Raw genomic sequence first — 24,668 nt, 5'->3', positions numbered from 1 at the left:
CTTTCAGCTCAAATGACTGGTTCTGTCTTGGTAGCATCATCATTGAGGCTTCTTCTTCAAGAAAAAAAAAAATCTTATAAAAGCTCCATAAACTATATTTAGAAGCCAGTATGTTGCAAAGTTTAAGAACTACTCAAAATGCTTTCAGTTTCCTTTATCTGTGAAGTTTTAAAAAAACCTATATGATTTTTCATGCTGAAAGATGCTCTGTGAATACAGCTTCGAAACAGGAGACTCCCAGTTTTATGGCTTACAAAAGGGACTAATTGTGTTTCACAGCTTCCTAACTAGTTTGATCCTTGAACTCCGAATCATTCTTCCTTCTGGCTTGAAGTGGAATGCAAGATGACTGCTTCCCTAGAAAGCAATGCTGAGAATGAACTGTGAATGCCTAGCTCTTTTTCACTTCCCCAATAACATATTTTGAAAAGAGGAATTTGCTTCATATTTCCTCAAAGAATTGCACTGTGATTTGCTCCACCACCTCATGAGATATTCTCTAAAATAGGCTGTCTTGCTGGAAAAGGAATTAATTAAAAAATTGACTTGATATTGTAAGTTGAGATAAAAATTGTAAATGATTTTATAGTACGAAAAATCTGTGACAGATACCAATTTGCTAAAAAATTGGTAAAGTTTATAAGGCTACACAGCCAATGTCTTTAACGAAAAATGTCATAAGTACTCTCACCAGCATACCTGATGGTAAGTTTATTTCAGCTGTCTATTGCTCAGTGGAAAAAATACACAAATGGGAAAGGATTACTTCAGATCTGGGATAGCAAGTGTTTATTCAAATGTGGGCTTTTTAGGGCAGAATCTCATCTTTACACCAGTGTGGTAAAGTCCTGATTCCCTCATGGTAGCATGCAAGTACAGAATATGACTCAAAACATGTAGGCTTTTCTTCAAAAAGTTTGAATATTCAATTTGTGAAATTATAGCCCAATGTTATAATCAGTATTTAAAAATTAAATATTGATTGGCAATATTTCTTATACTGTTCAGAAATAAGGAATCCTAATTTTCAATGTTGGTGACTTGTTGCACATAACGAGGAATATTTATATTTTTTTTCAGTGAATGGCAGAAGCACCATTGGCTTGTCTTCCTGGCTTCAGTGCTACTGAACTTCGGCAACATGCCATTCATGACTCACACTATTTATTTATCTATTCTTTATTTTTAGCCTAATGGGAACTTTATGAATTCCTTCCCTGATTTCTAAGAGAAATATCACTTAGCTGTGATCCTGAAAAACGGTGATTCAGAATCTTAGATTACTGCCTTAATGAATATCCTTAACTCTTAATGAGAACAGTTAGGCACCAAATAACTGATTTTAGTTCTTAAGATACTGTTAAATTTTGATTTTAAATTATTTCCTTATCCATATAGAAATCCACAGTACTAAAAGGTTTGTCAAGTTGACTATTTAGTTTCTATTAACATCAGTTTTGGAAATCTCAAGAATATTTTTCATTTGCAATTTTATTTACATCTCCTAAAAAATGCACTGTAAAAAGTATATGCAGTATAAAGAACTTGTGTCATCCTCCAAGTGACAAACCACAGGAAAACGCATGCGCAGTTTGAAAAGCAGTAATACGGTATCACATGTACAAAACAAGCTCAGAGTCTGGAGTGGTGGGAGCTCAACTCTAAGATAGCCTTTGGGATAGTTTCAGCTCTCAAAGTGTCTCCCCTTTTCCTGTGCACTCATTTGCTTTTTCTAGGTCATAATTTTGATTGTAACTTTTGTAGTTAGTTCAGAACATACAGCAGAAAGTATGATCATGCTGTCATACCTCTTAGTATTAGGTACAAAGTACTTCCAGTTAAGAACACAGAGTGAAAGTCATTCTTCATAAATATTTGCACAGACAATGAAGGTGTTTCATGTTATAATAACAAAATACTTGGGTTTTATTCAAATAGATTATTGCCAATGAAGGGGGGAATTTTTTCCTTCTGCTAGAAAGTGTGAATTATGAAAGCATAACAGCTTCCTCTAAATAAGATGTAATCAGACATGAGAATAAATTGGTAAGCTTTCATTTAGTGCACAAGTGACATTAATTGAACCATCTCCTGCGTATAATTTAAAGTCTGTATTTACTATTTTAAGAGTTCACATTTAAACCTTTAGTATTTTATTACACAATTTTAGCTTGCATATTTTCCAATAAATCACAGCTCACTTTCAGCTAGTATTCATTCATGATGTTACTTTCACCTTTTGTTTGCTGACAGGAAAATGAGATAAGAGAAAAATCTTAGCTGGAGGTCTGGACAGGCAGACATGCTCAATGGGGCATGTAAGAAGCTAACAGCATAGAGACATCTCAAGCATTCCCATATACATTCCCAAAAGATTTTTTTCTTAACTCCCTTGAGAAACAACACATAGTCCATAGGGACTTCCTGTCCCAGGAAAAGAAAAAAAAGAATAAAAAAAAAAAAAGGCAATTTTAAAAGTCTCCTTTCCAGACACGATTGCTTTTTTCTTCCGCAGTGTATTGATTTTTTCCAAAAGTTACAAGCTACCAAAATTGATAAGTGACTTTCAGAAAACATAGAGAAATAGATTATTTTATTAAAAGCTGATTTAAAATAGCTTAAAGTATGATCGATTGGGGATATCAATATGGGGATTGATGCAATGACTTTAAAAAAATATTCCCTTAGGTTTGTCAAGATAAATGGATCTTGATCTTGGAAGGGATAGTGATTCTTCCATTTTTATTCTAACTTTAAGCAGTAGCACCATTGATAGACTGTGAAAACAAATATGAAAAGCTATTTTAAAGAGAACAAAACTGTCTGCAAAATTCAAATTTGTAAAGTATTTTGTCTTCATAGCACTAATAAATTGCAGTGATGTGGAAGAACAAATATAAGCGCACATGCAGAGCCTGGCAATATGGTGCTCCATTCATTACATACATCCACATTAAGCAGCATGTGTGGCATATGTATGTAGGTAAAATACTTCATATTGCCTGTATGAACTGCTGTGATGAAATTGTGACCGTGTTTTCTTTTTTTAATAAAGATTACATTACATATCACTGTTATTCATGTTCAGTAGGATCCAAAAAGATAATCTTATCCTAAGAAACCCTTCCTAGTGTGCAGACTTCAATTATACTACAAATAAACAGTTTACATATTTAGTATTTTAATTGAAAGTGAAGTCTGTTAAAATAGGCTTTGACAAAACTGTATTTTCTGTATTTTTCTTTATATATGAAAACCAGAAATTAAAGGATTCTGTGGCACAAATGGATGACCTTCTACAACGAAACAGTTGCACATTGGCACAGAGTTTGAAAAAAATGCTTCAAATTATGGGCTAAATTCTACTGCAGATGATTTATGAAGAAACCAGATGTGGCCACAATCCAAAGAACACTGCCACTCTGAAACAAGGGCAAGGCAACTAAGGCCAAGCATTACTTGGTTAAAGATAACTGGAGACATCTGGAGTATGAGAAGTAGGAAGGTCTCATCTGTACTCTGAAAAAGTATTCAAAAAAAGAACTGAGGAGACTCATCAGTGGTTTTCATATTTTGCCCTGTCACTAGAACTAAGCAAAATTATACACTTTTGTGTATAAATAAAGATGTTGGGGAACAAAATGTCAGGATGATGACCACACATATTGGAAGGCCTGATTAAGTTCCAGTGGTTTAAATTCACAAAGATAAGTTTTGAGTAAAGCACAAGACATTTTTAGTAGGGATGCAAGAACAATAAGTTAAAAAGCTTTAGACAGATTAATATATGTCAAACGATGTAGCTTCAGTGCATATTTTTAGAAAAGCCTAGCTGTAAATGTTGTATTTTCTGTTGCTAGGTTTTCTACTGGATCTACTCCACTTTTGGAAATTCAAAACAAAAATTAGAGGAAAAACACTACAGACACATTATTATGTCTGCAGTTTTCTCTGTATCTATATTAGATGTGTAAGCATGCAGTATATGTTGTAATACAACCTGATACTTCTGCAAGTTCTTTTGAACTATTTTGTAAACTGATTACTAAGAACAACCAAGGTCTGAGTAGAAATAACTTTCTCATGAAAACTGTATGCATATTCCTTGGGTTTCCCCCTTGAAAATATGAAGAAAGCTAGTTTTAGTTAAATTATTCCATACTTATCAGACCGCCACTGCCAAGAGTATGAAGGATCTAAAACTTCATATTAATGGCAGGAGAACAATCAGTTGTCACTGCAGTCAGAGGAAGATAATGACCCTCAAACGTACTGATATCCTAAGGAGAATGTTAGGGAAAGTCTCTATGTAAAAATCTAACACGTCATTTAAAATCATGTTACTTCTTAAAAATAACTTTTCTACACTAACAACAGCCATAGTTCTCTTAGTAACAGTTTTGACATCTAGGAGAGATCTACAACAAACTTGACAGGAAATTGTCCCTTGTTTTCTTTAGGTTAGTGCCTCCAGGCTTAGTCAAACGTCCAACAAGAAATGTGAGAGCTGGTGCAAGGAAGGGAGCAGGAACACGTGGCTGGGGTGCGGAGGCGTGTGACCTCTCCATTTGGCCAGCTATCAGCCCTTCATCAGAATGAACAACCCAAATGCAGCTGAGCTTTCATGCAGGGTATCACATGTAGCGGTTGCTGAGTTTATGGGGCTAATGATGTTTTTCATGCAATGAAACTGCCGATCTAAATACAGGGCTATAGAGATATAAACGTAGAGAAACTTTGACCACTCTGCTGTTTCTCCTAGCAGGTACAGGAATGGATGCTATATTGTAAGAATAAAGATCATCTTCAGATTCCAGTAGACAAGTTGTGAGAAAGCCTAAAACCAATACTTTTGGAATTTCCTGAGACTTACAGATGAATTCCCTGAAAGTGGTAAATTGCTTAGTCTAGTAATTAATCCATATTTGATTCAAGGAAAAAAAGATCCCGATAAATTCTGATGATCTTAGGGGTGGATACAAAGCATCATGCAGCTCCAGCCATCTACCTACTTCTATGGGACACAGCTCTATATGGAAACTCACGAGGAACATTACCTCTCTCTGAAAATAACTGTTACAGTCAATACAATCAGATTATAAATATATATATATCAGGAAAATCACCAAACTTTATTTGGAAAGACTGCTCCAGTAACTGACAAATCCTATAAAGTGAAACTAGCAGCCAGTACTATTTGTACCATTTATATTGGACAGCATTTGGCAAAGAAGGGATGGATGTATTCATATAGCTGTAAATGCTGACAGGAACATGACCGTTTAATTAGTATAAACTAACCATTTGGCAGCAAAGAACAAAAGCAAGACCTCTTTTATAACTTTAAATGAAGAAATTGTAAGTTGAAGTGTCTACAGAATGCACAAATAAGTTATTGATTCTTTGGAAAATTGTTCTGTAATATGGACAACAAACTATAAAATAGCAATCAGGAAGGCTTTTAATTTAAATAAGTATTGGCAACCCTCTGCCAATGGTTACAAAACTAACTTCTTTTAACGCATACTCTACATGTTGTCTTTTCTTTCTTGCCAATTTAAAGCTTGCTTAAAAAAAGACAATCTTGGCTATAAAAGCAATGTTTTGGAATGTGCTCCAATATGATTGATCTGTCCTTGTTCTTTTGGCAACTTTGCAAAAGTATTTTCGTCAAATTTTATGATTTTATATGATTTGAAGTAATAAAGCATGACAGCCCCAAACTGATGACCTTGGAGAATTTTGTCTCTCTCAAAATGCATCACCATAACTATATTACAAACCTTAATTGAGAAATTATTTTTTTCAATTTTCCCAGCTGTTTTTGCAATTTAAGCATACTTTAAGAGAAATGCTTTTTCCCATCTGTGCTTTCATTTTTATATTTATGGTCTTCAAGAATACACGCCAGCCAAAGTCTTACACAAAAAATAGAATGTTCCATGAAAAAAAAACCCACGAAGAATCACTGAAATTATATCAACTAACTATTTCTTCTTTCAAATCTCAATGCATTAATACCTCTTTTCATCTCCCTTGCAATTTCCTTAAGACAGAATTCATTGATTGACTTACTCCCTCTAAAGCAGAATTTCTCAAAGATGCATCATTAATAGTCAGCTCTGAGGTTTTCACAATTACTTTGTCTAAAATAACCATCATGTAATCAAGGTTCACATACATCAACATAAGTCTTATACTCCAGCTATTAACTGAATTAAAAAGAGATTAAAAATTATCTTCCCATAAATTACCAATGTGGCAAAGGAGAAATATGGTAAGAAATCCCTGCTGCATCTTCCAAATTTGACCAAAATATTAGAGAAGACAGACATACCGTACAAACCACACTGCCAAGCTTCCGAACTCATGGATGAGGACTGAAGCATTTCATTCCTGTGCCCTTCCCTGTTGTAAATGACCCAAGGCATTCTCCCCACTTCAGAAATTCTGAGTGTGCTACTGCTTATAATGGAAGAAGGCTCCTTGGCAGGAGCTGATGTAAGGGAAACCCAAGGGCTTTGCTTTCCAAGAGTATGCAATGGGAACATGTTTTGCTCTTGCTAAGGTCAGTGGGAAGATGATGGGCATTTTGGATGAACCTAATTCTTTTATTCATCTTTGAAGAAAGGTGAAAGAAAGTAAGCACCTGCCACAAAAAAAAAGTTGTAAAAAGTCCTACTTTCTACAGTTTTGCATTGTATGATGAAGAGAGAGTGGAATATAAACAAAGAGGGATGAGTGCGTATCTTGGTTTAGGTCAGGAAAAGAGATTTTTTGATGTGTACATGCAGAGAATGCATAGAATTGGGAGAGGATTAGTGAATATGAAGTAAAGAGGAGAAGTGGTTTATGTAATCATGCTTTGTAGGATTTTTAGGGGAAAAAAAAAAACCAGACAAGGAGCTCCAAAGCCACTTCGTAGGTCAATATCATTTTGATGCTTCAGGTTGCTTTAAATGAGAATAAATGAGCCAGATCATGAAACTGGCTTTAAATCTTAAAATAAATCCCTTTTGATGTTCATATTTCATGCTTTCAAGTAAGCACAAATACCATATTCCCTAAGTTACTTATTTAATATTTTTAAGTTGAAAAACAGATGTGAAGACAAGCTGTTAAACTGGAGTAAAGAGAATAGTTCAATGATTTAGAATACATCACATGAATGAGGTGTTACTTGAAAGAGGTTAGATACTTGGAGACGGGCCTATACTTACAGGTATTCAAATAAGATAAATAATGAAAATGCAGCTCTGTGTGTCCAAACAACACTGCTTTCCAAGGTTGCAAGCATGGTGACAAGGGGTATAAAAACCTGGCAACCAGAACCACCAGATGCCTTAAATTGTAATCACAGGTTTTGTGTTCTGTGATCAGAGCAACCTTACAGCTGTGTGTGTTAACTGGGCAATTGCCTAAGCCTACCCTAAAATGTTTACCTTACCTTGAAGCCCAGAATTAACTCACTTTCTAGTAGTGTGTTTTGGAATAACTCAGTGATAACATTTTCAAAGAAGTTATGCAGTTCTGTAATCCCAGTTGCAGAGATGACTTTGCTCAGATTCTAATTCTGATCTCTCCCTAGTGAGCAAGGAACCAACCTTGAAGAATAAGGTTTAGTATCTACAATTATTTTATGAAAGAATCAAAGCTCTTGATCTTCTTTGTTCATCTATTTATTTGTTTGTGGGCCTTTTTTTCTAAAGTGAAGACAACACAGTATTTTCAGTGCTTCTCTCTCATACCTGAGATGGCTCATTTCTTTTTTTTCTTTTTTCCCCCCAATATCCCTTCTAATGTAACTTCTTCCCTGGCATGGGGTCTGCCAGGCGAGGCCATATCCTTGATCTTTATAAAGGCATTACCACACTTGACTGTGGCACTGAGGCAAATAAAATGCATTCTGGAGCTCTCCCTTCATTTTTTTGTAACAGAGGTGCATTTGAGCAAAGGTCTTTTCCAAGTTGTCTGTAATGATGTCCAGTTCTCCAGCTTCAGTTGTTAAACTTAATTTGGACTCAGAAATTGTTTAATCCCCAGATGTCTAGCCTTTTCAGAGGCACATACTGTTGTTCTCAGTCTTCATGGAGCAGCATCTAACTTCAGTGAAAAATTACTTAATTTTATCTATATAAAAGCCTTCAGAATTTTGCACATCTCCTTGGACTACAGTGCACTAAATACCATCTTGTACTGCTTTTAAAATGTAATTATCACTATACTCTGACATCTCCTAGCCTAATCATCAAGGACCAGAGATGTCTTACGATTACTACACAATTAAAAGCCACTCATCTTAGCTCAGCAGAAAAGAAGAAGTTGACCTAAAAAATGTCACCATAAATATTCCGACATGATTGGTCAAATTAGATTTGTGTCTGGGTGAGGAAGCTTTTGAAATGAGGAATATCCAGGAGCAAAAGGTAGCACTTAAGAACCGATCCTGTGAATAGGTGCCATAGTGTGATGGCGATTGAAGATACTCATGTTAAATTTTCATGCCAAACCTCAGTTGATTGTATATTTATTTTCAGTATTTAAAAAGGTTATTATGCAAAGACCACGTAAAGGCTTTCTAAAGGCTAGTTTTAAGTGCTTGTGGTACACCTGAGAAGTAAGTACACTTAAATACAGCAGTGGGTCAGCTTGTGCCAGATCTGAAATCTCTGTTGTGCATTGCAGTTCACCAGCTGCATGGGGAGAACGGAGCGAACAAATACTGCTTTGAAAGTTTGGTCACACTGGACAAAAAGAAGTAATGCTTACCTCAGACTAAGAATATACTTCCAGTTTCAGAGATTTTAACTTCTTAATACATCTTGTTTTCTTCATTTGCCACTTTTAATATAGATATCTGAACAGTGGTTTTGTAGAATATTAAATCATAAGCTGCTTTTTCCTCACCAATATGGAAAATAATGATATAATAACGTTCAAAGCTCCTCCTCACTACAAACCGTTATTAATATCAAGATAGCATTATCAAAATAATATCTTTTAAAAAATCAAGATGTCGATCTGTTTTACCATTTTCCTTAGATTAGGACTTGGTGGTGTTTTATAATTTGTACTTAATGACACTAGCTATTTCTTACTAGCTAGTACCTTCTTTGTAGGTACAGCATGAAGCTCAAAAATGATTATGATTCTCTTGCTGGAACAATGTTGGAGTGAAGTAGAGGTTTGATTCTAGAAACTTCTAGAAATTTCCCCATTCATTGATAAAAAAGAAATCATGTGGTATGGATTTTTAAGAGTTCAAATAAGCAATGACTCATGAAAGAAATAGGAATTACTTGCAAAGTTATTGAGAAAATATTAAAGAAGCATGGAGAAAAATCAGACTGCTTTTTGGATAATCCAGACTCATGAAAAGAAAGACTTTGTGAGAGGTTACTTGAATTTTCTCCTTGCTACTTACTTTCTCCTTGCTTTCCTTGAAAGCAGTGTACTCTTATAAAATGACTACCAAAAAAGCCTTGTTATTTTAGACACAGAAATGACTTCAGAATCAAGTATTTAAAACAGTTTTTGCATTCCTAAATATTAAGTATTTAAAGTATTTATTGGTTTTCCTACTGTTTCATGTCTTTATTTGAAATTCTCTCTGATAAAAATGTGCACATAACACTGTTAAATGACATCTGACCTCTTCTCTGACTTCAAGTCATGTGATGAAAAATGCTTTTGAAAATATTTAAGTCTAGATACAGGAAGATGACTAAACTTCTCAGCTTTTGTCTCCTAAAAAAATTCCCATGGCTGCCAAAGCTGGTGAAGCTCCTCTGATGGTTACAATGGTGGGAGCGCTACGGCAGAAAAGCTTCCAAGTGCCCACAAGCGTTCTCACCGCCGCCCCTTTTCTACCTACCTCCCATAAATCTCTGTTCCTGCCTTCAGAAAACGGGTGGCCATACATTCCTTGTCATCATTGCCCTTCCTCTCACAGAGCTTAACGTTGGGAAACTTCACATCAACGCGTAACAGACAAGGAACAAATCTGTTTAGCAAGGCAGCCAGCAGGCTTACTGTACTACCCCCCCCTCCAACATTTAAAGAATGCAACTATCTTCTCTCTTTCCTTTCCCATGTAGCTTGAGAATTACATTCAAGACAGTATGAAGAAAGAAATGGTAGAGATCCAGCAAACTGCAGTGCAGAACCAGACTGCAGTAATGATTGAAATAGGCACAAACTTACTAAATCAAACAGCTGAACAGACCCGCAAATTAACAGATGTTGAAGCACAAGTAAGTAATGCATTTCAACCTAAAAATGCTTCTGCTTCCCAACCACCTATAATTATACATTTAATACAATTTAGTGTTATGCTATTCAGTTCAACAATTAGAAGTCGATCACTATAATCAACAGCTCTACCCAGCTCACAGAAACATTAGCATTTGGTAATACATGTTTCCATCTCAAGCCCACTGCTGTCACTTGAAAGACTTCCATTTCAGCAGGATTTGAAGTATGTACAGCAAGACATTTGTTACATTCATCTTTAAAGATAATGTACTTAAAACTACTACACTATATCCAAACATCAGCTGGGCACTAGTATGGTTTTATACAAGCCTTGTTGTATAGCTCTGTTGATAATTCGCCTCTCACCACCAGCTCTTAGCTAAAAGAGAGTTCCTTCAAACCGCCTTTGTCCCATTTACCGGGCTAATTGCTTTTTCACGTTTAAATTTTCTTTTGCATTTTTAAAAACTGCTTATCAAGAAAAAAAATGAATCTTTTTAATGAGTGTTTTCACAGGTACTGTCAGTAGGATTAACAGTTCATTTCCAGCACAATGCAGTATTATTATTGGTTAACAGAGGGATAAATAAACGAATCAGAGATGAATCAAGAAAAGAAAAAGGGTATTAGGAGTAGGCAACTAGAAAAGTCTATTCACACAGAATTAAACTTGCCTACTGTACATATTATTCTCTAAATTATTTCAAACAAAAAAAATAATGGGTTTATACAAGTGCAATCAATGTAGAATGGTATGTATTTGTAGTTTTGCTAACATGGTAGGGAAATTCAGATATACAGTTCCCCAAACAAATAATGAATATAGCATGCAGCACATAACAGTTTATATAGCGCAAATAGGATGCAAAACCTAAAATCCTTGTTGGACATTTTGCTTTCTGTAGAAGTCATCCAATGTATTTCATTACATTTTTAAACCTAAACCAAGCCTTTGTGAACTCTTTGATAAACTGGTAGTTCATAGCTCACAGTCCTACTGAATTCAACTTTCTGACTGCATTATTCTGGAGCCCAATATTTTGCACATGTTGAGAGAATGTAGTTATTCATTCACAGTAATGTCTTTATGGAAATTATTCAATTATTTTGTGCTTAGAGGAAGAAAATAATCACTTTAACTTTCCTTCGCTGCTTGAAATTACTGGTGACTGGGTTAAGGGCTTAATTAACAACATAAGGAAATTAACCAAACAATTGCTCTCTCAAGGACGCTTACTTTTGGCAATAGTTTTCAATTACACTTAAGTGTGAAATCATGTCCTGAATGACTGTTTAACATGAAGGACATGAGTAATCAATTCTTCCTGCCAAGATAGCCAAATTCCACTGAATTAAAAAAAGCTGTTCTAAAACAATGAGAAAATATTTCTAGAAAACATGCCTCAAAGTAATGCAATCCAATACAAATCGAAATGTATATCTTCCATGTTTCCTAATACCTGCACTTCTTAATTTAAAGATGCAAATAAATTTAGACAGTAAACAATACATATAGACAAGGTAACATTAAAATGCAGGAATGAATCAACAAAAGTGAGGTTCACATGATAAACACTTCAAAAATAATTTAGGATTAAGGAAAATAGCTAAGAGGGAACTATCTAGTGATTTCAGGACTGGGCCAAAGTACTTCCTTTCTACACCAGATTGAGAAAACAACTCAACTTCAAATATTCTCTGAACAACAACCATAATAGTTCCAGTAATGAAGTAAGAATATCGTAACAGAGTGGAAGGTATGACAGCAGAACTAAAGTACACAGTAACTCTCAGCCATTGATCAGAAACGTAGCATACTACTGAAATATTCCCAATGGTGTATGGTAATGTAACAATGAAATTAGTGCAAGTCTGTGTATTCTTCTTTCTAATTCTATGAGCATTTGTGCCCAAATTAAGTGTTCAAAATTATTTTTTTAATTACAGGCTTAAGTAGAGATTTGCATGATTTCACAACATAAAAAAATCACAATTTATTTGAAAGTAGTGTCTTGATTTTCAAATATTTTTTAAAAATTTTATTTAGGTATTAAACCAGACAACCAGACTTGAACTTCAGCTTTTGGAACACTCGCTTTCAACAAACAAACTAGAAAGACAGATTTCAGATCAGACCAACGAGATAACTAAATTACAAGAAAAAAACAGGTAAGTTTGCCTATCAACCCAATAAACCGCTGTTCCTTGAAGTGACCTTCTAATGGTTTTAGCAACAGATGTAGTCAAGTAGGAAAATAAAGCCCTGCACAGAAGCTCCCAATACCCAGCTATGCTTGTTACAAAGGTCATGTATTATTAAAGGCCCAGGGAATTATGCAGGTTCATTCTTGTGTTCTGTTTATATATCATTCTTCCCTTTCTAAAGTTTTTTATATGAGGAACTTAAGGTTAAAACTGAAATACTTCTCAGTACTCCAGTAGTAGCCAATTCATATTCTTCTTTAGGCTTACCCAGATGAAGTTATGGATTATAAAGCCTGACTCAAACTAAGCCACTGCAACCACATCTCTACAATTTTATTTACATGTAGTACACCTCTATCCTAATATACAATCATGTAATTGCCATAATTTTTTTCTAACCTGGTGAGAAAGGTCAAATACTACTCATATTCAACTTTCCTTACTAATCAGTCTTTTGAAATTCCGACTGATAACCAACTGTTACTTCTGTCAATTTCTGTACTCAGCTGTTTTCCAAAGGCTCTTGCCTTTTTTCAGCTAGTTTCATTTTCATATCACCAGAGTCTTATTTTACTTTTGGCAATAAATAGTTTACAGAGAAATCTAAAAGCAGCAGTAACAGTAAGTTTTCTTCTTCAAAGCCATGTTTTTCAATGAGAACCATATGTGCAAAGTGCTTTTTATTTTGAAAGAGTTAGCTAAAAAGTCCAGGAGACATGTTTTGACATTTTTGTTCACTACTCCACTACATTTATATGTGCTCCCTAAAGATTTTATCTACGAGCTTAATAAAAACAAGCATTCTTATCAAATGGAAAGCAAAGTAAATACTGAATTTCAAAATGTCACTTTTTTTTGTGTGTATTGAACTCAGCAGACTTTACATGGGTTTCACAAGGGTAGTCTAAACACAAAAGTATTTCTCACCTAACAAAAGACAATCTGACATTGAGCTTATCTCTTGAAACATAAGGTTTAGGATTTTTTTTTCAATAACAGCAATGGATTTTAGGTGAACTTCTCTCTCCTGGCCATGCATCTTTTAACATCAGCTTTCTCAGAGTCTGCATCACGAAAATTAGCAATGAAATCATGTTCCAGCCAGTCACCTACTCACACCAGCTCCAGAATTGGAGATGGGTAACATCTTCAAGTAACTATTTACACATTTCCCTGTCTGAACGTCGTAACATTTGTTTATGTTAAGTATATATTTTATTATAATTACAGGACATTTGAAAAGTTAATTGGTTCATCCTTAAATAAGTTACATCTTTTAATAGGGTAAAAACATGAAATCTTTCACTATTACATCTAACCTGTGAGAGAATGGTATTCAAGACACTTCATAGTCATAAGTAATGGTTACTTTTGGTCTGCATCCATTTTATACTCCCTGTACTTCTAGCACTACTATCCTTTTTTTTCAGGACCAAACTAGATCTTTCCTTTTATAATGCTGAATTATCAAACACTCAGTTGTTTAAAAGCCTGCAGTATAGACTACACTTGATAATGGTGTTTGTTAATGTACTAATTAGTTACACAATAAATTAAAGCACCTAGATCAGACTAAACTCAGCTTTCAATTCGCTTTCTACTGCATGCACAACATCAGAGAACGAGGTTGAGTACTTAGAAGAAAGAAACTTCTACAACAGGCTTGATTCTCTTTACATCAGCTCACAATTGTTTTTTTGTTTCATTTAGCTTTCTAGAAAAAAGAGTTCTTGAGATGGAAGACAAGCACACACTTCAGCTGAAGTCAATAAAAGATGAAAAAGATCAGCTTCAAGTCCTAGTAGCCAGACAGAACTCTATTATAGAAGAACTAGAAAAGCAGTTAGTTACAGCTACAGTAAACAACTCAGTTCTGCAGAAACAGCAACATGATCTGATGGAGACTGTTCATAACTTGCTTACTATGATATCTACACCAAACTGTAAGTAAATGTAGACGTGCTTATATAATTTGAGTGACATTCCCTAATTTGTGTACATTGTTACCTGTAAAGTCTTACAACCAGTTTCCTCACACTTCTGCTTCTCAAAAAGGTTTTTTTTTTGCCTTAAATTCTGCATCTGAGTTGAACTAACCTGTTTTTTTTATGGGTGGGAGGAACAACCACAACATTTATGCGGTTTCCTTTCAGCATTTTCTTCATCTTCTCTGGTTTATATTGGTTTGCTGTGGTTCAACAAAATACAGAGATGCCAAGTATCATTCTTCTCGCGTGGCATTCATCCCTCTGGCAAGACACACTCCCTTGACCATGTATCTAGGTTGGACTGCAAGATGTAGGCCTGTAGCTTTTCTTCCTGGCTTACAAATGTTACTTCTGCCACCTCTCATTGCTCCGTGCACATGGAGTTGATCAAAGAAAGGACGAATTATAGCAGCTATTAAAAGCAGAGGATTCAGCACTGGTCCATTTTTTAGCACCTGCGTATGCCCCAAACAACAGAAAGCACCAGCCCAGGCAGCAGGTACTCCCAAAAGTCCTCCAGTCTTTCACTGGAAGCTTCCCTGTTAATCCTAAAAATCCCTCATTTTAGCAAATTTTATAGGCAATAATCTCACTCCTAAATGCCTGACAGCCCTGCAACAAATCATAACCACTGAGCATAGCTTACAAATTTATGCAGATTCACGTGCTCCACAAAAAAACCCCACACAAACCATAAACTAGAAGTTAAGGCTAAACAGGATTTAAATGAACAAATTCCTTACCTTGAATTTCATGTCTGATACAGAATTTTCACAAATTAAGAAGGTATAGCTGTTCTATATAAAAGAATAAAGAATCTGGCATTGTAAAAGTTCTCAAGGCTGGAAATACACAAGCATATAGAACCTCTAAGAAAAGGATTTAAAATTAAATACTAGGATAATTTAAAAATAGTTGTCATTACAGTTTAAAAGACAATATAGATGGACTATGCTACATTACTCTAAGTTGGATGACAAAAAAAGAAAAGGGTGTTTGGAAGTCCTCGCTTTCAGTAGTGTCCTAAATAATATGATGTTGTAGGTTTTTTGAAAAGTTTTTGGTCTTAATAGCTGACACTATCCCCTTAAATACCATTACCAAGTCTGTACATGTTCCTGCTGATGTTATCTGCTCTACTAGCGCACAAATAAGTAAACAAGTCAAAGTCATGTTGGCCACAACACTGTTAAACTCAGAGTGGAAAAAATAATGAATGTTTGCCAAAAAGACAAAATTAGCAGGGAAAGCTTGTAAGACAGCATACAAACAATAGAGTGTGGAAAAGCAATTAAAACACTGAACGTGTTATTTTTATATTTAAGGCAAAGCTTGTAAACAGGTAAATAATGAATAAGCAAGCTAAAAAGAACATAATAAGCAACTGTAATATAAGCAAGTATTTATATGGCACCTAAAACTTTGTACTAAGTGGCTGTGCTTGTTAATTTAAATTAAAAGGGAAAATACACAGAACCAACCCCAAAAGGGTCAAATATGAAATATCAGTCAGCAGGCGAAATGCCAGGAAATTCCAGCCTCCATAGTTAATAAAGAACTGAACAAAAAGATGAGCCTTAGATCGTTCTGTAAAATAAGAAGGCGTAGGCTTATTAAAATGTATTTCTTTACATAAATGAATTCCAGAAGGGATGTTGCCTTCGTGGGTTGGGCTGAGCTACCAAGCTTCAGCTTGGTATGTACAAAGTTGTTCCTGCTCAGCACAGGGGCAAGTAAACTAGCTAAAACTTTGTAAGAGTACTTATTCCAGTCAGCTGGAATATCTGTGTTCATAACTCCTATGTCAGATTTCACAACATTAGAGTACTAGCCAAAGATCATTATTAATACAATCAGTTGCTAGTTAGATGTGTCTGTAATAGAAGTTAACGCATGCAGAGGTTGTAATGCATACAGGAGTCCAGCAAGGGCAATGAATGGAAGTAGAAACTGTTCAACTGAATGAGATGCTATAGCCTAGGTTTTCTTATTCAATATATTAAGAAGTGTCAGCACTTTTCAACCTGTCAAGCAACCACATTCATATCAGAATAACATCCCTAAATAATATAAAGTAACAACACACATAATTAATACCTTGATCTGTAATTTTTTTCAGGACTAGGCATATTTTTCAGAACTGCAAAGCTTTTAGCTGATTACATCATTAATTGCTTATTAGTAACTTCTATTCATCTCTTCTTAATGCCTTCAATTTCTATTTTATTTTTAGCAGCTAAGAACAACTTCATAGCTAAAGAGGAGCAAATCAGCTTCAAAGACTGTGCTGAAGCTTTCAAGTCTGGACTGACAACAAGTGGAATCTACACCTTAACAAACAGTGCGCAAGAAAAGAAGGTATGATGGCTGTAAAGTGCTACCTAGGCTCACAATGCGTTAAAAAGTTATTTCATCTGATAAATACACTATTTTAAAGGCTATTTAAGAGTGAAGTTTATTACTCACGATGTTTTTTTTTATGAGCATTTCATCAGTTATAGATTTGAGTACCTTCCAGGAAGAAAAAAGTCCTTCAGGAGAAATCTTGGCTCAGTTGAAATGAAAGAGCATTTTGTTGTTCACCTCAGCATGCCAGAGTTTCATTCTTTGTTTCCACATAATTAACGCAATTAAAGCAATATCGCACTGTAATTTCTTTATAAAATCTCTAACACAATTGCTCTGCATGATCAGCAGTCTCCTGTCTCCTCTAAGTTCTTAGCTCCTTCATATGTCAAGTCCCTCCAGGTGGCCAAAGGCAGTAAAATCAGGGGCATAGAAAAGTACTCATGGCTGTGTACTCATGTAAGCAATGTACTAGTACTGGACTCATGTATGGGTTTCAGTTCTTTGTTATGCAGAGTTTTAAGGGCATTTGTATAATAATTAGATTAGCAGTTAGATCACTGACACTGGAAAATATTTCCTGGAAAATACTGTTCTGATTGAAATAAAAAGTGAGAGTTTGCAGTGGTTTTACTAGATCACTTTAAATTCCTCTGGATATTTTTTTCCCCTGTGTATTTAACTGAAATGAACTTCAATGTCAATTTAAGTTAAAAAAAAATACAACATACCTCTATAGAAGAGACCCTGAGCCAAAAATGGCACTCAGTGGATGCCTGAGATGCTCCATTTACTGTCGTAAATAAAATGATAATGCTTCAGAGAGTATAATTCAGCTGAAACAATCAATAAAATCTGAAAGGGTGAAAAGTCCCAGCTGGATTGTGAGGGAAAAGAACCAAAAACTGCAGTGAGCATTCTGAGGAGTGGAGCTCAAATGATGAATGTTTGTTTCCAGCTTTTCAGAGACAGCAGGCTGAGGAGGCTAAGGGACATTTGAATATAAACAAAAATGCTTAATATATTTCTTAGACAAACACTAAATAATTTTCTAACATTTTTATTTTGTAATTTCATATTGTAGACATTTCCTTACAAAAAAAAAAGGAAGTATTTTATGGAATTCCTAAGGCTGTACTTTATTATATCAGAAATACTTGGGGAAAAAGAACCCTAACAGAAAATTTACAAAAGCAGAGAAAAATAAGGGCAGATGTAGAACAGCAATTGGCAAAACTTTGACAGAGAAAGCATTTTTTTTCCCAAGTATTGATAGCAAAGGCTTAGAAATTAGGTTCACCAGTGACTAGTCTTTGAAGTGCCAGAACTTCATCTAGCCCAAACCAGACTTTGTGATCTTTACCCTTACAGAGCTCTCAACTAAAGGCAATAAGCAATTTGTTTGGGTAAGATCTATAAAATACAATACATAAAACCTGCAATTTCTGCAGATATAATTTAGAGAAATGATGATATCTGTAGTCTGCTTCTCTTAGGGGGGAAAAAAAAAAGAGGTTGGTTTTCCTTTGGAATGGTCTGGTCTATATTCAGTACATCTGTTTTACAAGAAAATTAGTTTCATAAGATGCAATAAAGTGTTTTATTACACATGAAGCAGAATAACATAGATATCTACAATCACTAACAATCACTATTTTAAATGCTAAAGGAGATGCAAGCTACTGCATCTGTAAAATAATAAATTGTAGCCATCTGATAGACATCTCAGGAAGGGTAACATTTCTTGACTCTCTTAATATTACTTGTCTCAAGCTTTTACCTTTGGTTTTAATTTTACTATCAAATATAATATACAAAGCACGCATATTTTCTAAACGCAGACACAAGCGCATGCCATATTACAGGATGAAATTTCTGTCAGAAACTTTAACACTGCATTTTCAAAGCCATAAATATTTAAGCAATTTATATAATCTGAGAATCTGGAGGAACGTATGTTTCTACACAACTAAAACCCACCAAAATATTCTGTCCCTGAAACAAAAGTACAATTGCAGATTTCCTAGACTATAAAGTAATAAATGCTTTACATTTGAACATGAGGCTTAAAACACTTAAAAATACCCATTTAACCCAGGTTTAAAAAAGTATTTAAAATGTAATAATTGAATTAAATTAGTAATTCATTTAATAATATTAAAGAATTTTAATCTTATTTGTCCCACTTCAGATAGAATGAAAAAGACACTTAATAAGACAGTGAAAGTTTTACTTAACTATATAATATGAAAAATAAGAGACTAGAAAGTTTTAATCTGATGCAGATTTTTTATACAAATACAAATGCATAAGAGGAGCTGTCAAGGGAAGTGAAGGTTTAGGGATAATCAACACCTTACACCATTTTCAGCTGTTTATGGTGTGGATGGCTACTCGGACCAGGAAACAGAATGACCTTTTTGATTTGCCAAAAGTGCTGCACTGCTGTTTATGTTTTCATCTTTTCCTCTTGTAACACCTTCTGACCTCCCAGCAGGCTTATAAACAACTTCTCTGTAATCTGTAACCGATCCCACTTTACTAATTTGTCTCCCATCATAATCCAAAACTATAGAATTGCATATGAGAGCCGAGAGGAAAACAATTATTTCATTCCATTAATATTTTCAGACTTTCAAGCTTTCCTGTTCTGCACCAGGACAAAAGCTAAGTCCTTTTCAAAACACTGAGGAAAAACAGCAAAAGACTGCTGACACAACGAAAAGTGGCAGAGGCAAACGCATGGAAAGTCAATGGCTTCATGTTTACAGCAGTCACCTGAACCAATTAACCTCCTGGTCTTATCCAGGGAGAATAGTGGAGACTGGATGACCCTAATATGTTAGCTCAACTGTTACAACAACTAATTACCAACATATTACCCCAAATCTGAAAATAGCATCTGAAGCAGTGCTAAGCTCTTCCCCATTTCTGCCCCTGTTGAGCTGAATTTTCATCCTGGAACTGACACACAAGCCAAGGCCTTTTTAGCCAAAACTTTCTTGCAGAGAGTGATTTAGGCAAGTTTGAATTTACCAAGAAAATGGTTTTGCATAACTTTCCTAAAAAGTGATCATCCAGACAACTAGCTAGTCATTTCAAAAGGAGCCCATGCCATAGACCTTATGTCTAAAATACACATAAACAAATTGTTTCCAACCCCAAGCATTAAAAAAGAACATATGTATAGCTTCTCCAATATAGTAAGAGGTCAGATGAGGGGGTTTTTTTTGGTGAATTTTAGAAGTTTCATCATCTGTGTTTTTTTCTTTTCTGTAAATGTTATTAGGTTAAATTACATTATAAACCATGCATGTAGTCATTTTTTTCCAGAACAAGGAAACCAAGACTAAAATTCTTATCTAGTCACATCTTTAGGAGCTAGAGAAAGCAGAATACAGAAATCATTGAGCATCGTGACTCAGAAGTGTTCAGACAACAGCCAGAAGTGATGTGGCAACCACACTTGCTTTGGTATAAAAACTGTAGTGGATCTTCATCCTGATAACTCAGCCAGAGACTTACCGTTCAGAAAGTAGGTCTGAAAACACTTACATCCCAAATATCCTAGTGTAGCAGAAAAAAGAAGAAAAATTCCTTGCTCTAAAAGTCAGCTTCCTAGTCAGTGAAGACACCAAGTTGACTGCTCACGGCTTACGTGCTTACCATCTTTGGAAAGGGGACTACTTCTGGTTACACATACATTACAGCATTTTCAAAAATACAGCACTGATCTTCATCTGAAAATGAAAAACATAAGCAGCTGATCTTAGCTCTCACAGTGCTGCAGCTGCTAGAACTGTAAGTACTGAAGCAGTTCAGAAGATAAATCAAATATTCCCCCGCCAATTTGTTGTAATTTGAGAGGCTAATCTCTTTATTCTTTTTGGCATCTGTCTGAAGACTCTTGCTGCCTGTCTAATCTTGGTATCTATTTTTGCTGGTTTTATGAAATGTTCCTTGTGCATACAAAACCTAGGCTAGGCTGAAAGGTCAGAAGAGTTCTCTTCTAGTAATGCGTATTAGAGAAAGCCTTCATCCGCTTATCATTTTACTGGATAATTAAGATTTTTTTTTTAAAAAAAGAAGTTACAGTCCAAATAAATGCTTCCTCTCCCCTCACTTTCATGTACATCATGAAGAAATTGTTCCCTCTGCAGACTGATACAGCAATTTATTGTGTTTATTTTTAACTAAGCAAATCCTTTCCTTAATTTCCGTTTTACTGAACAGCCTATCTCCATCCTTAAAATGACTTATGAAGATAGATATTTCTCTTCAGTATTTTTAGTAAAAAGTAATAAAAATATATTAAATATTTAATTAATTTTCTTTCTGTAGTCTTTGCTGCCATTTTTCTTCATTGATTTTATTTTTCCCAAATTAAAAATCAAACTTTTATGTAAATTTGAAGTTACTACTTTTACAGTAAATATTTTCATCTTGTTTAGTCAGAGAATTGACTTCTAGGGAAAGCAAAGCAAAGCAAAGGAACAGTTTCATGAGCAAAGCTGCACATGTGAGACGCAGGGTTCTGGACTGCCAGTCAAGGCTGAAAGCAAGACATTTCACTGTATGATGCGTACTTAATAGGTAGTAAAAAGAATTTTCACTTTTTAGCTAGTTCAAGGGAGCAAGTGTGCAACCACTTAGAAAACGCACACTGAAATCTCAAACAGCAATAATTTCTCATCTTTTAAAACAGTTACTATGACACTGGAAGGAGATGATGTAACCAGTACTTTCCCTTTGTCTGTGCCACGCTTTCCACCCAAGAAAGAAAAGGATTTTCCTTTTCAAGGCCATAAAACTGGCATCTTTCAGAAGCACTTACACGTCTGACATGAAATTTTTGGTGTGGAAAAATTATACTCCCAAATGTACATAAAATTGATAAAATCGTTACTGGTAAGAAAAATTTATGTGAGATTTTTATGGACTTCTCTTCTTCAGTTTCTTATTTTGTGTTTCAGTTCCTACTAAATCGCTTCTCCCTTTGGGAACAAATTTGCAGTACCCCAGCATTTATCCCAAAGAGCCTATAGTGTCTATAGAAGGTAGTTGTCTTACTGTTCACATACAAAATGATACTGGCTGTAACAGGAATATTTTACATATGACATTCAGTCATTCACTGTTTGATAATACTTTAATCTCATTAGAACTCAGTAAAGTGCTATTTCAAAGCATTTATATCTTCAAAATAATAATTCCAGCTGAATTGAAATTCAGATGTCAGGCATCAAGGAAATTGCATGTAACATTCAAAACCATCAATTAACGTCTACAGTAGCAATATCAGACTGCACCAGTGGCCCACGTAAATTAATACCTGGCTTCCCTCCCTAAGTAGTTAAAAACTACATGTTTCAGGGAAGAGTACAACAGTTCTATTCTCAAATCTGGCTGCTTAAACTGTCATTTCAGTGGGGTGAAGCTTCAGAGTCAACAACTTTTTCTATAAACGATGATATTTGACCACTGTTAAATTGACTGAACAAGTCACCTATAAACTTGAATTTCACTGTGCCAGGGATGCATTTATTGGGTATTCGAAAACCCAGTTCAGTGAACTGCCTATTACCCGTCAGTCCTTTCAGATGCTTCGCAATAACTTGGTAAAATCAAAGATGACTTATGAATATTTGGAAACATCTTATAATTGTTACTTTTTCATTCTAGAATATAAGATAGTCATTGCAATCTGTATAATAACACGGCTTCAAGATTCAACTTTCAGATAATAATTGTTCTACACTTAGATTTAACTTTGGGGTCAGACTATTTGCAAAGGCATTGAACAATGACAGTGGAAATAAAAACACTTTTCAGTTTGTTCACTGCCTGAATTTAACAGTATGTGTGCTTTGACAAGCCATGGGAAACTTGAATGGATCTCTCACAAAAAAGATGAAGTGAGAACATCTTTTAGGAGAAATATTTCATCAGAAAACTAACAACAATATCAGTGCAAGAGGGAAGCATAGAAACAGAAGCTACATTCATTTTTTTTTCTTCTTTCAGCACCAGCTATCAGCTGTTTTTAAGGCATCATTTGTATTCTGTGAAGCGTGATATATACTGAGGAATCACATTTATTTGTGGACAACCACAACAGATTTGTATGAAAGCTATGAAAACCAGCATTTTTAGGTTAACATACATTTTTCATTTGCACACTTTAAAACTTGCCACTGTATAGAATTATACAAAGTACATGCTTCGTATTTTTGTCTTCCCATGACTGCTTGCACTTACGCTGTTACACACTTTGGTAGGCCTACTGTGACATGGAAGCTGGTGGAGGAGGTTGGACAATTATCCAGAGACGAGAAGATGGCAGTGTGGACTTTCACCGGACATGGAAGGAGTACAAGATGGTAAACAATGTTTTCTGAAGCCTTAATATTAGTTATTATTATCTTCAATCTAAAATAATAAAGTTACATTAATTGCAGCCTTAGAATGTAAGCAGGTTTTAAAAGTTGCCTTTGTCCTTAGATGTTCATGTAGAAAATGTCAGAGTAGTATAAGTTCTTTGCCTAAGGAGACTTGCAAGTGTGATGTTTGTTTTTAAAGCGAAACTGCAGTTTTCTTTAATCAACTGTTCCATGATTCTATGATATGTCCACATTTTTTGAGTTATTTATATTTGTGTTTCTAGTGGTAACAGTAGAAACTGCTCCAAATCTACTAAGTAATATTGATTCACTAGTTCAAATTCCTGAGTTTGTCTTTGCTGAAATTAACTTTTTGAAATATTACAGATCGATAACCCTCACAGACACAGTAAATTCCTAGTTGACAGACTGAAAACTATTAAACTTAAAAACTGACAAAGTGATAATTTCAAACTCAAAGAAAAAACAAAACAAAGCTATTTAAATATACAACTTGAATTACAGGGATTTGGTGATCCTGCTGGGGAGTACTGGCTGGGAAATGAGTTTGTTTCTCAACTGACTAATCAGAAGCGTTATGTTCTTAAAATACAACTGAAAGACTGGGAAGGAAATGAGGCATATTCGTTGTATGACCACTTCTCTCTAGCAAGTGAAGAACTAAAATACAGGTAAGCAGAAAAATCAGATCTGAATTTAAAAAAAAAAGCTGATAATAATCATTCTGGACTGTGTAGATGCATGACCTTATTTCATACAAATTATGACAGTTTTTCAGTTCACTCAGAAAATCATGTTTGCTCCATTTTTCACCTATTGCCTAAAACAATCAATTTTTTTCCAACAGAGAGAATGTGTATTTTACTAGTGCACACTGGGTGAGCGTAACACACAAGATGCACAAAGACGAAGAGATGGTATGGTGTAAGATAGGATACGTGTGCCAGTATAGTGGATTGGCAGTGCAGTGTTCAGGGCAGTAGGAACCATCTGCAGTTGCTATCAAATCCCAATTCCCCACAATAAATACATTTCTGGAAGAGAGATGACTAAGAGGAATAATACTGCAAGGAGATTTTCCACTTAAGTCAGTGGGCAGTAGGAGCTGTTCTGTTGTCATGAAGAGCACACTAAGGTAATGCTGCTTTCTCCTTCCATGACCCACTGGCTTGGATTCTCAAAGAATAACCCTCCTACCTGTGAAAATGAAGCTAATAGCAAATGTCCAGTCTCACTCCCCAACAGACTTGTCAATTTAAACACCAGATTAATGGACCTGTTACTTATGTTCCCATCATTCTCTATAATGTAAAGTTTCTTATTTGGTTAAAATAGGAAATAGCATATATTTTAAAATATAAATACTTTATATATAAATAAATATTATTGTACATTTTAAATAGTATCATAGTATTACACCTTTTGAAATAGTATCAGCCACAGCTGAAATACATGGGCTGTTCATACTCCATTT

At 34.9% G+C, this 24,668-nt stretch overlaps 2 protein-coding genes across 8 annotated transcripts in view; one reads left to right on the top strand and one right to left on the bottom strand.

Moving 5' to 3' along the window:
- The window catches only part of MCPH1 (microcephalin 1), a 134,084-nt gene that overhangs the window by 49,702 nt on the left and 59,714 nt on the right, over positions 1 to 24,668 (bottom strand). Inside the window, exons 13-14 of one of the 4 annotated variants that reach the window (XR_015258073.1) lie at positions 17,518 to 17,778; positions 16,918 to 16,991 (exon numbers count right to left, since the gene is read on the bottom strand). The exons of 2 other annotated variants lie outside the window; for them this stretch is intronic. Coding sequence is in view for 1 of the 2 variants with exons in the window: in XM_086743985.1 (XP_086600111.1) it covers positions 17,626 to 17,778 (153 nt within the window). In the remaining variant the exon portion in view is untranslated. Of the gene's footprint in view, positions 1 to 16,917; positions 16,992 to 17,484; positions 17,779 to 24,668 lie in introns of those variants that run through there. One more of the 4 variants, XM_086743985.1, reaches the window with a different exon arrangement.
- Positions 1 to 24,668, top strand: part of ANGPT2 (angiopoietin 2) — a 42,840-nt gene that overhangs the window by 13,167 nt on the left and 5,005 nt on the right. The window contains exons 2-7 of one of the 4 annotated variants that reach the window (XM_086743988.1): positions 10,098 to 10,253; positions 12,302 to 12,423; positions 14,170 to 14,402; positions 16,684 to 16,805; positions 23,072 to 23,173; positions 23,699 to 23,865. In XM_086743988.1, coding sequence (XP_086600114.1) covers positions 10,098 to 10,253; positions 12,302 to 12,423; positions 14,170 to 14,402; positions 16,684 to 16,805; positions 23,072 to 23,173; positions 23,699 to 23,865 — 902 coding nt within the window. Of the gene's footprint in view, positions 1 to 10,097; positions 10,254 to 12,301; positions 12,424 to 14,169; positions 14,403 to 16,680; positions 16,806 to 23,071; positions 23,174 to 23,698; positions 23,866 to 24,668 lie in introns of all 4 variants that reach the window. The other 3 variants (XM_086743986.1, XM_086743990.1, XM_086743989.1) reach the window with 3 other exon arrangements.

Source organism: Chlamydotis macqueenii, chromosome 3 (genome assembly GCF_036417535.1).
Source record: "Chlamydotis macqueenii isolate bChlMac1 chromosome 3, bChlMac1.mat, whole genome shotgun sequence".
Lineage (NCBI taxonomy): Eukaryota > Metazoa > Chordata > Aves > Otidiformes > Otididae > Chlamydotis > Chlamydotis macqueenii.
Note: the sequence above shows the minus strand (reverse complement) of the source record. Positions and strands in the feature narration are given on the sequence as shown.